Raw genomic sequence first — 14,593 nt, forward strand, 5'->3', positions numbered from 1 at the left:
CTCTCCCCTTTCACTCACTGGGACCTTGGTTCCTACTCTCCCCTTTCACTCACTGGGACCTTGGTTCCTACACTCCCCTTTCACTCACTGGGACCTCGGTTGCTACTCTCCCCTTTCACTCACTGGGACCTTGGTTCCTACTCTCCCCTTTCACTCACTGGGACCTCGGTTGCTACTCTCCCCTTTCACTCACTGGGACCTTGGTTCCTACTCTCCCCTTTCACTCACTGGGACCTTGGTTCCTACACTCCCCTTTCACTCACTGGGACCTTGGTTCCTACACTCCCCTTTCACTCACTGGGACCTTGGTTCCTACTCTCCCCTTTCACTCACTGGGACCTTGGTTCCTACTCTCCCCTTTCACTCACTGGGACCTTGGTTCCTACTCTCCCCTTTCACTCACTGGGACCTTGGTTCCTACACTCCCCTTTCACTCACTGGGACCTTGGTTCCTACACTCCCCTTTCACTCACTGGGACCTCGGTTGCTACTCTCCCCTTTCACTCACTGGGACCTTGGTTCCTACACTCCCCTTTCACTCACTGGGACCTCGGTTGCTACTCTTCCCTTTCACTCACTGGGACCTTGGTTCCTACTCTCCCCTTTCACTCACTGGGACCTTGGTTCCTACACTCCCCTTTCACTCACTGGGACCTCGGTTGCTACTCTTCCCTTTCACTCACTGGGACCTTGGTTCCTACTCTCCCCTTTCACTCACTGGGACCTTGGTTCCTACTCTCCCCTTTCACTCACTGGGACCTTGGTTCCTACACTCCCCTTTCACTCACTGGGACCTTGGTTCCTATACTCCCCTTTCACTCACTGGGACCTTGGTTCCTACACTCCCCTTTCACTCACTGGGACCTCGGTTGCTACTCTTCCCTTTCACTCACTGGGACCTTGGTTCCTACTCTCCCCTTTCACTCACTGGGACCTTGGTTCCTACTCTCCCCTTTCACTCACTGGGACCTTGGTTCCTACACTCCCCTTTCACTCACTGGGACCTCGGTTGCTACTCTCCCCTTTCACTCACTGGGACCTTGGTTCCTACTCTCCCCTTTCACTCACTGGGACCTCGGTTGCTACTCTCCCCTTTCACTCACTGGGACCTTGGTTCCTACTCTCCCCTTTCACTCACTGGGACCTTGGTTCCTACACTCCCCTTTCACTCACTGGGACCTTGGTTCCTACACTCCCCTTTCACTCACTGGGACCTCGGTTGCTACTCTTCCCTTTCACTCACTGGGACCTTGGTTCCTACTCTCCCCTTTCACTCACTGGGACCTTGGTTCCTACACTCCCCTTTCACTCACTGGGACCTCGGTTGCTACTCTTCCCTTTCACTCACTGGGACCTTGGTTCCTACTCTCCCCTTTCACTCACTGGGACCTTGGTTCCTACACTCCCCTTTCACTCACTGGGACCTTGGTTCCTATACTCCCCTTTCACTCACTGGGACCTTGGTTCCTACACTCCCCTTTCACTCACTGGGACCTCGGTTGCTACTCTTCCCTTTCACTCACTGGGACCTTGGTTCCTACACTCCCCTTTCACTCACTGGGACCTTGGTTCCTACTCTCCCCTTTCACTCACTGGGACCTTGGTTCCTACACTCCCCTTTCACTCACTGGGACCTTGATTCCTACTCTCCCCTTTCACTCACTGGGACCTTGGTTCCTACTCTCCCCTTTCACTCACTGGGACCTTGGTTCCTACTCTCCCCTTTCACTCACTGGGACCTTGGTTCCTACTCTTATTGGAGTATAAAAGTTGCAACTTGCTATTTGCTAGAGAATGAAATCCTAAGAATGTAGAAGACAATGTTGTGTTAATAAGAGGAAGCTAAGAGATGTAAATTATGTAATCTGAGTTTGCTATTTGCTATGCATGTACCCAATTTAGGAGAACAAAATATTAAGAATGTAGAAGACACCGGTGTGTTAATGAGAGGTAGCTAAGAGATGTAGATTAGGACATGATTAAGTTAATGGGTAGAAACAATAGGGGCAGATGTACGTGTGGTATGCAACTATAGACCGATTGCATATGCTAATGCAACTAAACCAGGAGATTCCTATAAAACATGCTATGTCCAAGGATCGGTGGGCAATCAGCAACTAGCTCAATGACTGTCTCAGCTTTGATTTGCAAATTAAAGTTTAACCCTTCTTGAAGAATCTTCTGCTTTTCCTGGTCATTTGTGGGGCACGAGAAACCACAACACTCTCCCCTTTCTCTCACTGGGACCTTGGTTCCTACTCTCCCCTTCCACTGACTGGAACCTTGGTTCCTACTCTCCCCTTTCACTCACTGGGACCTTGGTTCCTACTCTCCCCTTCCACTGACTGGAACCTTGGTTCCTACTCTCCCCTTTCACTCACTGGGACCTTGGTTCGTTCGTACTCTCCCCTTCCACTCACCAGGACCTCAGCCTTGACACTCCCTTTTTAGTCATTGTGCTCCAATTCCTACACTGCCTTTCCAATCACCAGGATCCCTGTTACTGTGCAGCTTCTGTGGTACCCAGCCTGTAGTTCCTTCATTCCCTTTTATTGCACCCGGTTCACTCTTTATTGTCTATTATGTTGTGTAACACTGAAAAAAGTAAGTGAATTAAAAGTTAGTGGTGTTATGAGAAATAATATCCAATTGTCTAGAAAATCTGCCAGTCAATCAGCAGTAAAAGTTTCCAAATTTGCTGGATTATCATGGCTTTACTGAAATAATTGTGCTACAGGAAATGAAAGAAAGTTTGATTCCTGGGTTGGCCAAGTGTTCTATGAGGAAAAATTGAAAAGACTTGCCTACACTCTCTAGATCAGCCTTTCTTAACCCTTTTGTCCCGGAGGAATCCCTGAAATAATCTTCAGGTCTCAGAGAATCCCTGCATAAATATTATTGTATCTACTGCTCCTGGTAATTAATCTCTTTATTTCCCTTTCATAGATTTTGAAAATTGATTAGGCAAACATAATAAATTTCTCAATCAGGGTTGAACTTGAGATAACCCCACACAGATTTCACCTTCAGCTGAAATAAGATGATTTCTATCTTTGCTCTTGATGCTTGTTAAACAAGAAAAAGCTTGCTCACAAAGGTAAGAAGTCGAAAACTGCAGCAAAATGTCCATTGCTTTCCAATGAATCGCGGGATATCTTTCTTTCTCAGAAATGCAGAACTTGTCCAGGGGCAGGTCAGTAAATCTCATCTTGAGTGCACGATCAAAGTGCAGCTCACAAACTTCTCCCTTTTATATCAAAGTCAAGTTATCAAGCTGAGCAGAAGATTCAGAGAAAGGATCCCTCATCCACTCATACATTTGTGCTGAAAGGGAGAAAAAAATACTGTTAAATTTTGTTCTGAAGTTCTCACAGGTGGTTTTCAATAAGTCTTGAGATTTCTGATATCCTTCCTCACTCTCAAGCCCAAGCAGCAGTGGAAACATTTCAAGATTTCCTTTTGCAACATGATTTTTCCAAAGATTCAGTTTCCTTTTAAATCCAAGGATCTTGTCATTTGAAGTCAAAACATTTTCTCCAGGGCCTTGTAGAGACTTGTTCAACAGTTCATATGGTGAAAAATGTCTGTTAAGTAGGCTAGTTTCTGCAGCCACTCTTCACCTTCAAAGCACTCAGCAAAATCTGGCCTACTATTTTCTTGAAAGTCCTCCTGCAATTCAGATTTCAGCTCGAGCACCCTGTTGAGAACTCTTCCTCTGTTAAGCCACTGGTTTTCTGTATGGAGCAGGAGATTGGTGTGCTCTTTCTCCAGGTTTTCACAGTCTTTTAAATATTCTCCAGTAAACTGGTCTTAAAACTATGAAAATACTTGCTTCCTTATTCTCTATCCTCACTGTGACTTTATTTTCAAAATCTTTAAACTGTTTGCTCTGAGGTTCTAATAGACTTTAAAATAATCAGCAGTTTTACATGTTATATGACTGTGATTTGTACTTAAGTGTCTTTTCAATTTTGCTGGAGACACTGCTACATTTCTAAGTTTGACACAGACTAGGCACAATGGAATAGGGCAACGCGGATCACCAATCCATGTAAATCCCATTGATAAGTAGCTTTCATTGTAGAGACGGATATTTTTGGTGTCTACTTTTGGACTAGTGCAGTGAAGTCTCAGAAGATGGTAATTCTTCATCATTACTCTTATCAGAATTGTCCGCAGGCCTAGCCCTAGGCCTAGAATTCTCCTCTTCTATCTCAGGGCTGCTTGGTCAATGTGGTGAACTACATATACCTGTCTATACCTACATATACCTGCCCCCTGCTGACTGCTCCTGTGGCTCCTCCCACAGACCCTGGAGTAAAGGCGATTGAGGCCTGAGCCCGGCCTCTCAGTCTGTAGTATGTAGTATGGTGGTCAACCACTGCTTGTTCCTTCTTCCAGTCAATAAGAGCCGATATCTCGCCTTTACGTCTCAGAGAGAGTTATTGATGGTGCATCAGTCAATGCCCACCACTACATGTACTAGCATCGTGCATTGCGCTAAGTTAAAAAAAAAAGATTTTTTTTAAAGTTATAGTCTCTTACGGAACCTAGGGCTCTGTGGCCTCCCCCGTTGAGAAACCCTGCTCTGGAGTTTGGAACAGTGTGGGTTGATCATATTTGCTTCACTTCTAATTTTCACTCTTTTCAGCGATAGCTGTTGTATATTTGGTGCAGCAGGTTACACCCAGTTGGTAAACAGGGAAACAGTGTACAGAGCCTACATAGCACATACCCACAAAAACATACATTTTCACTTGGAACTCTGTTTATCTATCCCTAACTTTTTAAATTAAATTCTAGAAGTCTTAATTGAGCGTAGCTTAGTGCATCACCAGTATTTATCAATTAACAAACCATCTCACAATTCCCAAAATTGTATTCACTCGTCATTAATGAAAGCAGGTTTGGCAAACTGGTAAGAAAGGTAAACGTCAGTCATTGCTGCTTTTTGCCACCTATACATTTTCAAACTTTTGTGTACTGTATTTTGAAATTAAATTTATATATTAGCTAAGTGTATGACACATAGTCAAATTCTGAATTTATAATACATTAATTTACTTGTTAGAAAAATAGCTTGTAGTTAGCTGATTAAATATTTGAATGATAAACCATTGCATAAATACCTTCATTCTATTTTGGTGAACACAGATGCTTATTCATTAACTAGCGAGATATGCCAATTAGTGGAGTGGTGCCGCAGCAACAACCCTGGCAGTCAACGTCAGTAAGACGAAAGCGCTGACTGTGAACTTCAGGAAGGGTAAGATGAAGAAATGCACACCAATCCCCACAGAGGGATAAGAAGTGAAGAGAGTGAGTAGCTTCAAGTTTCTGTGTGTCAAGATCTCTGGGGATCTCACTTGGTCTCAACATATCGATGCAGTTATAAAGAAGGCAAAACAGCGGCTATACTTCATTAGGAGTTTGAAGAGATTTGGTATGTCAACAAATACACTCAAAAACTTCTATACATGTACCGTGGAGAGCATTCTGGCAGGCTGCATCACTGTCTGGTATGGAGTGGGGAACTACTGGACAGGACTGAAAGAAGCTGCAGAGGGTTGTAAATTTAGTCGGCTCCATCTTGGGTACTAGCCTACAAAGTAGCGAGGACATCTTCAAGGAGCGGTGACTCAGAAAGGCGGTGTCCATTATTAAGGACCTCTAGCACCCAGGGCATGCCCTTTTCTTACTGTTACGATCAGATAGGAGGTACAGAAGCCTGAAGGCACACACTGAGTGATTCAGGAACAGCTTCTTCCCCTCCGTCATCTGATTCCTAAATGGACATTGAACCAATGAACACTACCTCACTTTTTTAACATATTATTTGTTTTTTGCACAATTTTTAATCTATTCAATATATGTATACTGTTATTTATTTGTTTGTTTATTTATTTCCCTCCCTCCCTCTATATCACTTATTGCATTGAACTGCTGCTGCTAAGTTAACAAATTTCATGAGACATGCCAGTGATAATAAACCTGATTCTGATTCTGCTATTAGAATTAGTTTTTCATCAGCATAAAATTCCTTACCGCCATGTGACAGGAGGATGTTCCACAGATGAGAGCAAGCCTTGAAGTTATTGGCTTGTTCTCACAAGGCAAGTTGGAACCTCTTAGATCTGCTCCAATCACACCTATGGAAACAAAACACATTACCTGAAAAACTGATAAAATGTTGTTGAAATACATACACTCATACAACACAGAACCAGACGATCTGGCCCACCACATCAACGCAAAACATTATACTTACTGCATCAGCCCTACTTTCTTGCATTTTGGACAACTTTTATTCCATTAGCATCTCACACAGTATTTCAGAGTTACAACACAAAAGAATAGTACATTAAGAGCATTTCACCAGAAACATAAGTAGACAAAAGGGCAAAATAAACTCCAGTAGTAATGGTGTCAACATCCCAAAATAATCTCAATGCTGCAAGTATAATTTGCCTGAATATCTTAGCATGTCTATTAAATATAGAATGCAAACAATAAAAGATTACTTTTCAAGACAAATGATGAAGGTTCTTGGATCGAAAGGTCAACTGTTTATTTACTTTCATAAATGCTGCCTGACCTGCTGAGTTCCTCCAGCATTTTGTGTGTATTGCTCTAGAATTCTTGGATCTGCAGGATCTCTTTTGTTTATAATATGAGTAATATTCTGGTTTATCAACTGCAAGTAGGTAACGTGGATATACCTATATAAACAATGGATTGCAAATATTTTCCCTGAAAATATGCAGTATTTTATTTATTAGTCATATCATTCAAGTTGTCTGATAATTCAATTTTTTCACTGCCAAACTTTAATTCTGTAATACAGTTTACTTTCCTTAATTGAATCTTTCTTTGCAAAAATTACTTTGAATTTGCAGGAGCCATGTTGTGAAACATGATTTAAGAAAAACCAAAAGATTCTGAAAACTATAAGGGAGAAATAACTATCTCCCACAGTGAAAGCTGATGCAAAACAATAAACTTGTGAGATGCTCAATAGCAATGTCAAAAATCCTTGCTGTCTGTGTAGAGTAATGGGTTAAATTCTCCATCTGTTCCAAATGAATAGCAACCCATTTTATCTTTTTTGACCCAGAAAGAATCCATTCATCCCTCTGTATCTATGCCTGCAATCCAAATAAACCCCATTCCCTGATAAATTTCCTTTGTAATCTATTTTCCCTCAGATTTCACTGACTTCCCTCTGATTCTCTTATTCTCAACATCTTCTTTTCCCAGTCAACAAAGTGATGATTTACAGTATGTAATTTACACTAAAGAACGCAAATTTGGGATAAGAGAGGAAACTGGAGCACCTAGGGAAACCAGACACACAACTATGAAAAGTTACAAAATTAACACATTTGCTATGCTACTATTCTCACATTGTGTTTGATTCTCAACTGACTTACCAGGACGCTGTCGGTTTGTGATTACTATTAGATGTTCTTTCATATATAGCAAATGTAAAGGGTGTTTGTCTTGTCATGGGATATATGAAGAATGCTGTGGCATAGATAGCCCAGTGACACGAAGAGCTTGAGACTGATATTACGATTATCAATGCATTAAGCTCAGAGACTTGTGGGCAACATTTGAATATTCTGTTCAACATATTTCAAAGAACTTTAGCTTATTTCTCCTAACTGAGAAAGTTTGGAAGACATTGGTACCTGAGCTTTGTAATTAAAATCAGGTATCATGGCTAATATTTATCCTTCAATAAGTAAAACATATTATCCAGTCATTATCAATAGTGCTCTTTGTGGAAGTTTGTTGGGCACATTCCAATAATGACAATACTTTTTGTATAGCTTATTACAGCATATAGTTTTGTACAATATATTGTATTCTTCATTGGCTATGAAGAGATTAGAAATATTCAGAGTTTATGAAGGCACTATATACAGAGCCTTGAAAATGTATTCGGCTCCTGCAACAACTTTCACATTTTACTGTCTTTTCTAAATTTTATATATATTGAAGTAGGATTTTTTTGAGCTAATCTACAAAATATTGTGTATCATGTCATATCAAAGGAAAAATTCTAACAACTGTCAACAACTTACTAAAAATTAAAGTCCAAAATTCTGATGCTGAAAAGTATTATAATTACTGTAATACTTTATAATTACTATGTGAACTTTCCTCAGGTGCAATACTGTACTCCCTCTGTGGCAAATGAGACTTTAAGGTAAACAAACCAAAACTACACGTAATACTTCAACTGCAGTTTCACCAATTTTCTGAGTGATTGCAAAACAGTCTTACTTACTCTGGTATTTAAATCATTCCATGACAACGGCTAACATATCATTTGCACTTTTAACCAAGCACTGCGCCTGCATACTGGCTCGTACAAGCTCTTATCACTTAACAAATCCTTTGCTTGCCTGGTTTAGTGTAACCTCACACTTTTCCATTCTATATCCCATCAGCTTTGCTGTTGCCAACTTATTGAGTCCTTATCCTTTTGAAATCTTTTTACCTTCTACTCTATACTCACAAAATTTCTTAATTTAAATAATTTTGTCTGAAAATCAACTATTCAACTTGATTTTCTCTTCTCACTCCATAAGAAAACTGTTTTTACAGGTTGCCTTTTATCCCATGGCATTTCATCAAAACCTTCTGGAAGCCTATTAATATTACATCAACTCCATTGTCTTCATCAACATTTTCTTTTCTTGAATTATTTCATTGTGAATTGAATGTTTGGGTGGGGGTTCTTCGTAATAAGTAAATTTGCAAATTTATCTAAACACAAAAAAGCTCATAATCATGTAGTCGCCAGTTAAGTCAGCAAAAACCTATCTATGGACAGCTGGTGTAATAGCAACATTACTATTATCTCTACTTCATATATGACAAGTGTTGCAGGAAGATTTTTCTTTTCACTTCATAAACAGCATACATTTATGCATGACACATAAGAGAACTGTTTGCTAACCCACTTCCTACCATTCCACCCATCACATCAAAAGGTTAGCAACCGTGCAATACAAGCCCTCCCACTTTAGAATGAACAAAACATTTTCTACAGGAGCTTGGGATTTTCACTTGGCTTTCTGGTGGTAGATGTTCAACCCTGTTAAATCTAAAATTATTGGAAGGACAAGTATACTGACAGCAGTATCCGTTACCAAGAAAAATTCCAAATTAATAATTGTTCTCAGTTGTTTATGTTGAACAAGACAAGCCGTTCAAATGCCTGACATCAGACAGCCAAAACTGATATATCATTCTGACCTCTGTTGAAGGAGGAGATTATCAGGCAGACAGAGAAAAATATTGAAGTATGTTCTCAAAGTCTCTTTTGAGGAATGCAACATCACACTAACACCTGAGAGTATCTGGTCCACAACCACTTAATAAGCAGCTTTCTGTGAGGTACTCTGAACCACAAGTCCATGCAATGTACACACAGAAGACCTGCATAAGCAGTGGAAGGAGAACACCTGAAAGGTTATCCACCTGTCCCCCCACTGGCTACTTCCTGCCCTATCTGTGGAAGTCAGCTGTTCCAATATCGGCATCATCAACCAAATGTGTGGGCATAAAATTGAAATCAAAGCAAGCCAGCCTCAATTCCTAGGGACTGTCTATGAAGAAGAAGAAAAGTCTTAGAATTCCAATAAGAATTTGTTTCAACCCGAATTTTCTACTCGGATAGTAAATCACCCAATTTTGGTGGTCTTTCTAGCTGGAGGAGGTGCACTGACTAGGTGCCGAGTACTACATCGAAATACTTATTTATGAGCTCAAATTTCAATCTCACAATAAGTAACCAGGTACCTAGGATTGAGGTGGGGAAAGATACAATATGTTCACTTGAAGTATTATTAAATCTTTGGAATACTCTGCTCCTATCAGCTGTGGCTGTCCAGTTACCGATTATATTCCATATGCCAATTGTTAGGATTATTAAGTACTGTGGTGGCTCAGATTTCTGAACAGTCCATGAATCTACGAAAATTTTCTATTCCTTTTCATTTCACTATTTATTTAATTCTATAACTTACAGATTCTTATGTCTTTGCACTGTTCTGCTGCCGCAAAACAATAAATTTCATGTCTTATGTCAATGATAATGTATCTGATTCTGATTCGAAGAACCTTATTAAATACCAGTGAAGACTCGGCTCCTATTACACGTTTTACGCATTTGATATCTACTTCATGTTCCTGACATTTGCAGTGTCATGCCATGAATTATTCTATCCTCAAGCAAACTCTCCCTTTCGGAGTTTGCAATTTCTCTCTCCTTTGAGGATTCTCCTCCATCCATGGCACTGGGATTGGTGTAATTATTCAATTTTAAAGCAAATTCACTTTATCAGAGATCAGATGATCCCTGTAAAATTTTCTCTTCCTCATCCAATAGGAGTCAAAACATTACATTCTAATACCTACTTTGGAGTAAAAGGAAATAAAACTTGCACTCAGTGCAATATCAAACACTGTAAATGCTCCAAAGCATCAAAACATTGGCAAAAGAAAAGTTGTTTCAAACCCTACTTTGGAAATTTGATGTTTTTGTACTCAGAAAGATTGAGTACAGCCTAATTGTCAAGAAAATAACAAATAAAAATTCCATGTGCTGTCAGTATGCATTCCCTTCCCTGCACAATTTTTATTGCCTTGGGTCAGCAGTGCTGCTTAAACTTGGGGCAAACAAAGAGCAATTTTAAGGCTACATTAAAAACAAAGAAGAACATGCAAAAATAAATAAAAAGGAATAGGTTGCACATGGGAGATGATAAACTATTATTAATAGACATTATTTGAAGCATGAAGCATGTAAATTAAGCTGTTTTTTTTAAGAAAGTCTCCTGAAATAATGTCCTATTCTTTGTAATCCCAGGTGGTAGTACCAGTCCCTGCAGGCAGTTATCAGTGGTAGTGTTCTATGCCTCTGCATCCTGTCCGAGATATGCAGATAGGAAAGGGAGCTCTGTTCCTCAGTAGCACAGACAGAGGGTGAGTCCCTCAAACAAGTGGTACTCTGTGAGTAATGTGGCTGTGGGTGAATCATTCTGGGACAGAAACCAAAAGTCAGTAACCTTGATATCAGAACTCAGAAACACTAAGAACAATATAACCCAAGGCCAGTGGATAGTTTTGTTTCACATTACACTTAGTCACGTTATTTTGAACACTTAATACTTTTAAGTGATACAATACAGAATGAGACACAACTGAGATCAAGTTCCAGCAATGAATAAACTCTCCACAATTTATAACAAAACTAACAAGTATTAAGATTCTGTGAAACGTTTCGATGATTATTCTCACTTAGAGAGTGTATAACATCCAGATGTACTGTTTAATCGTTCATTTTTACATGTCCAGGCGCATCAAAATTTCTTGGCATCACAGTAAGATTTTTGTAAGAAAAATTTATTAGTTTAATTTAATCTAAAAGAAAGTCACTACACAGATTGTGTCGTTCATAAAATTTGTCAGGTTTTTTATGTATTAGACATGCAGGTCTTTGGGCATGCATATGAGGTCAAATACATTCAATGTATCCCCTGAAGAACAGTACCTTATATTCCACCAGAGTAGTATATAACTTGATGGCATGAATAAAGTTCTCCAATTTCAGATAACCTGCTCTTCACTTTCCTTATTGGTCCAGGTCCTCTCACAATCTCCCTTTTTTCCAAAACCATCACAAGCCCCCCTTACCTAGTTTCTTTTCCCTTCACCATTTATCCCATTTGCTCTTCACTTGTACCCTCCACCCACTGAATCCTCTATCCTCGTTCCCCATTCTTCACATCTGTCCAGCATTCCTCCCTTATTTGGTTCCACTCTTCACCCTCCTGTCATATCATATTCCGTAATCTGCAGCCTTTTTTTTGACTTCACTTATCACCTAAAAACTTGGTCCCTATCTTCAACATCTGCCCACCACTCCTCACCAGACACCATCTGCCACTGACCACTCATCACATGGATCCACATATTGCTAGCCAGCTCTTACCATCTCTAGAAACATAGAAAACATACAGCACAATACAGGCCCTTCAGCCCACAAAGCTGTGCCAAACATGTCCTTACCTTAGAAATTACCTAGGGGTATCCATAGCCCTCTGTTTTTCTAAGCTCCATGTACCTATCCAGGAGTCTCTTAAAAGGCCCTATCGTATCCTCTTCCAACACCATCGCCAGCAGCACATTCCATGCACTCACCACTCTCTGCATACAAAACTTACCCCTCAACTCTCCTCTGTACCTACTTCCAAGCACCTTAAATTGGTGCCGCCTTGTGTTAGCCATTTCAGCCCAAGGGAAAAGCCTCTGACTATCCACACGATCAATGCCTCTCATTATCTTGTACTCCTCTATCAGGTCACCTCTCACCCTCCATTGCTCCAAGGAGAAAAGGCCGAGTTCACTCAATCAATTCTCATAAGGCATGCCTCCCAATCCAGGCAACATCCTTGTGATCTCCTCTGCACCCTTTCTATGGTTTTCACATCCTTCCTGTAGTGAGGCGACCAGAACTGAGCACAGTACTCCACGTGGGGTCTGACCAGGGTCCTATATAGCTGTAACATTACTTCTCAGTTCCTAAACTCAATCCCACGGTTAATGAAGGCCAATGCACTGTATGCCTTCTTAACTACAGAGTCAACCTGCGCAGCAGCTTTGAGTGTCCTATGGATTCGGACTCAAGATCCCTCTCATCTTCCACACTACCAAGAGTCTTACCATTAATACTATATTCTAGCATCATATTTGACCAACCAAAATGAACCACCTCACACTTATCTGGGTTGAACTCCATCTGCCACTTCTCAGCCTAGTTTTGCAACCTATTAATCTCCCGTTGTAACCTTTGACCGCCTTCCACACTATCCAGACACGCCCAACCTTTGTGTCATCAGCAAATTTACTAACCCATCCCTCCCCTTGTTCATCCAGGTCATTTATAAAAACCATGAAGAGTAGAAGTCCCAGAACAGTTCCCTGAGGCACACCACTGGTTACCAACCTCCATGCAGAGTATGACCCATCTACAACCACTCTTTGCCTTCTGTGGGCAAGCCAGTTCTGGATCCACAAAGCAATGTCCCATTGAATCCCATGCCTCCTTACTTTCTCAATAAGCCTTCCATGGGGTATCTTATCAAATGCCTTGCTGAAATCCATATACACTACATCTACTGCTCGACCTTCATCAATGTGTTTACTCACATCCTCAAAAAATTTAATTTGGCTCGTAAGGCACGGCCTGCCTTTGATAAAGCCAAGCTGACTGTTCCTAATCATATTATGCCTCTCCAGATGTTCATAAATCCTGCCTCTCAGGATCTTTTCCATCAACTTACCAACCACTGAAGTAAAACTCATTGATCTATAATTTCCTGGGCTATCTCTACTCCCTTTCTTGAATAATGGAGCAACATCTGCAACCCTCCAATCTTCCGGAACCTCTCCCATCCCCATTTATGATGAAAAGATCATCACCAGAGGCTCAGCAATTTCCTCCCTTGCCTCCCACAATAGCCTGGGGTACATCTCATCTGGTTCCGGTGACTTATCTAACTTGATGCTTCCCAAAAGCTCCAGCCCATCCTCTTTCTTAATATCTGTATGTTCAAACTTTTCAGTCCACTGCAAGTCATCCCTACAATCACCAAGATCCTTTTCTGTACCTCTGCTATCTCCTCTGTTTCCATACACACTTTTCCACTATCACACTTGATTGGTCTTATTTTCTCACGTCTTATCATCTTGCTCTTCACATACTTGTAGAATGCCTTGGGATTTTCCTTAATCCTGTCCACCAAGACCTTCTCATGGCCCCTTCTGGTTCTCCTAATTTCATTCTCAAGCTCCTTCCTGCTAGCTTTATAATCTTCTAGATTGCTATAATTTCCTAGTTTTTTTAACCTTTCATAAGCTTTTCTTTTCTTCTTTACTAGATTTACAACAGCCTTTGTACACCATGGTTCCTGTACAGTACTATCCTTTCCCTGTTTCATTGGAATGTACCTATGCAGAACTCCACACAAATATCCCCGAACATATGCCAAATTTCTTCCGTACATTTCCCTGAGAACATCTGTTCCCAATTTATGTTTCCCAGTTCCTGCCTGATAGCTTCATATTTCCCCTTACTCCAATTAAAATCTTTTCTAACTTGTCTGTTCCTATCCCTCTCCAATGCTATGGTAAAGGAGATAGAATTGTGATCACTATCTCCAAAATGCTCTTCCACTGAGAGACCTGACACCTGACCAGGTTCATTTCTCAATGCCAGATCAAGTACAGACTCTCCACTTGTAAACTTATCTATATATTGTGTCAAGAAACCCCCCTGAACACACCTAACAAACTCCTTGCTCGAGGGAGATGCCAATCAATATCTGGGAAATTAAAATCTCCCACCATGACAACCTAGTTATTTATACACCTTTTCAGAATCTGTCTCCCTGTCTGCTCCTGGATGTCCTTGTTACTATTGGGAGGTCTATAAAAAACACCCAGTCAAGTTATTGACCTCTTCTTGTCCCTGAGTCATCCAAGTCTCTGTAATGGCCACAACATCATAGCTCCAAGT

General features: G+C 40.7%; 1 protein-coding gene and 1 long non-coding RNA gene across 7 annotated transcripts in view; one reads left to right on the top strand and one right to left on the bottom strand.

Moving 5' to 3' along the window:
* fggy (FGGY carbohydrate kinase domain containing) overlaps positions 1-14,593 on the bottom strand; it is a 302,066-nt gene that overhangs the window by 142,715 nt on the left and 144,758 nt on the right. For all 4 annotated transcript variants that reach the window (XM_059984315.1, XM_059984316.1, XM_059984313.1 and 1 more), the window contains one exon: positions 6,046-6,149. In XM_059984315.1, the coding sequence (XP_059840298.1) occupies positions 6,046-6,149 (104 nt within the window). The remainder of the gene's footprint in view (positions 1-6,045; positions 6,150-14,593) is intronic.
* Positions 4,878-14,593, top strand: part of LOC132401945 (uncharacterized) — an 83,060-nt gene continuing 73,344 nt past the window's right edge. For all 3 annotated transcript variants that reach the window (XR_009514759.1, XR_009514761.1, XR_009514760.1), the window contains exon 1: positions 4,878-5,443. This is a non-coding gene — a long non-coding RNA (uncharacterized LOC132401945). The remainder of the gene's footprint in view (positions 5,444-14,593) is intronic.

The sequence above is a fragment of the Hypanus sabinus genome, chromosome 11 (genome assembly GCF_030144855.1).
Source record: "Hypanus sabinus isolate sHypSab1 chromosome 11, sHypSab1.hap1, whole genome shotgun sequence".
Classification (NCBI taxonomy): Eukaryota; Metazoa; Chordata; class Chondrichthyes; order Myliobatiformes; family Dasyatidae; genus Hypanus; species Hypanus sabinus.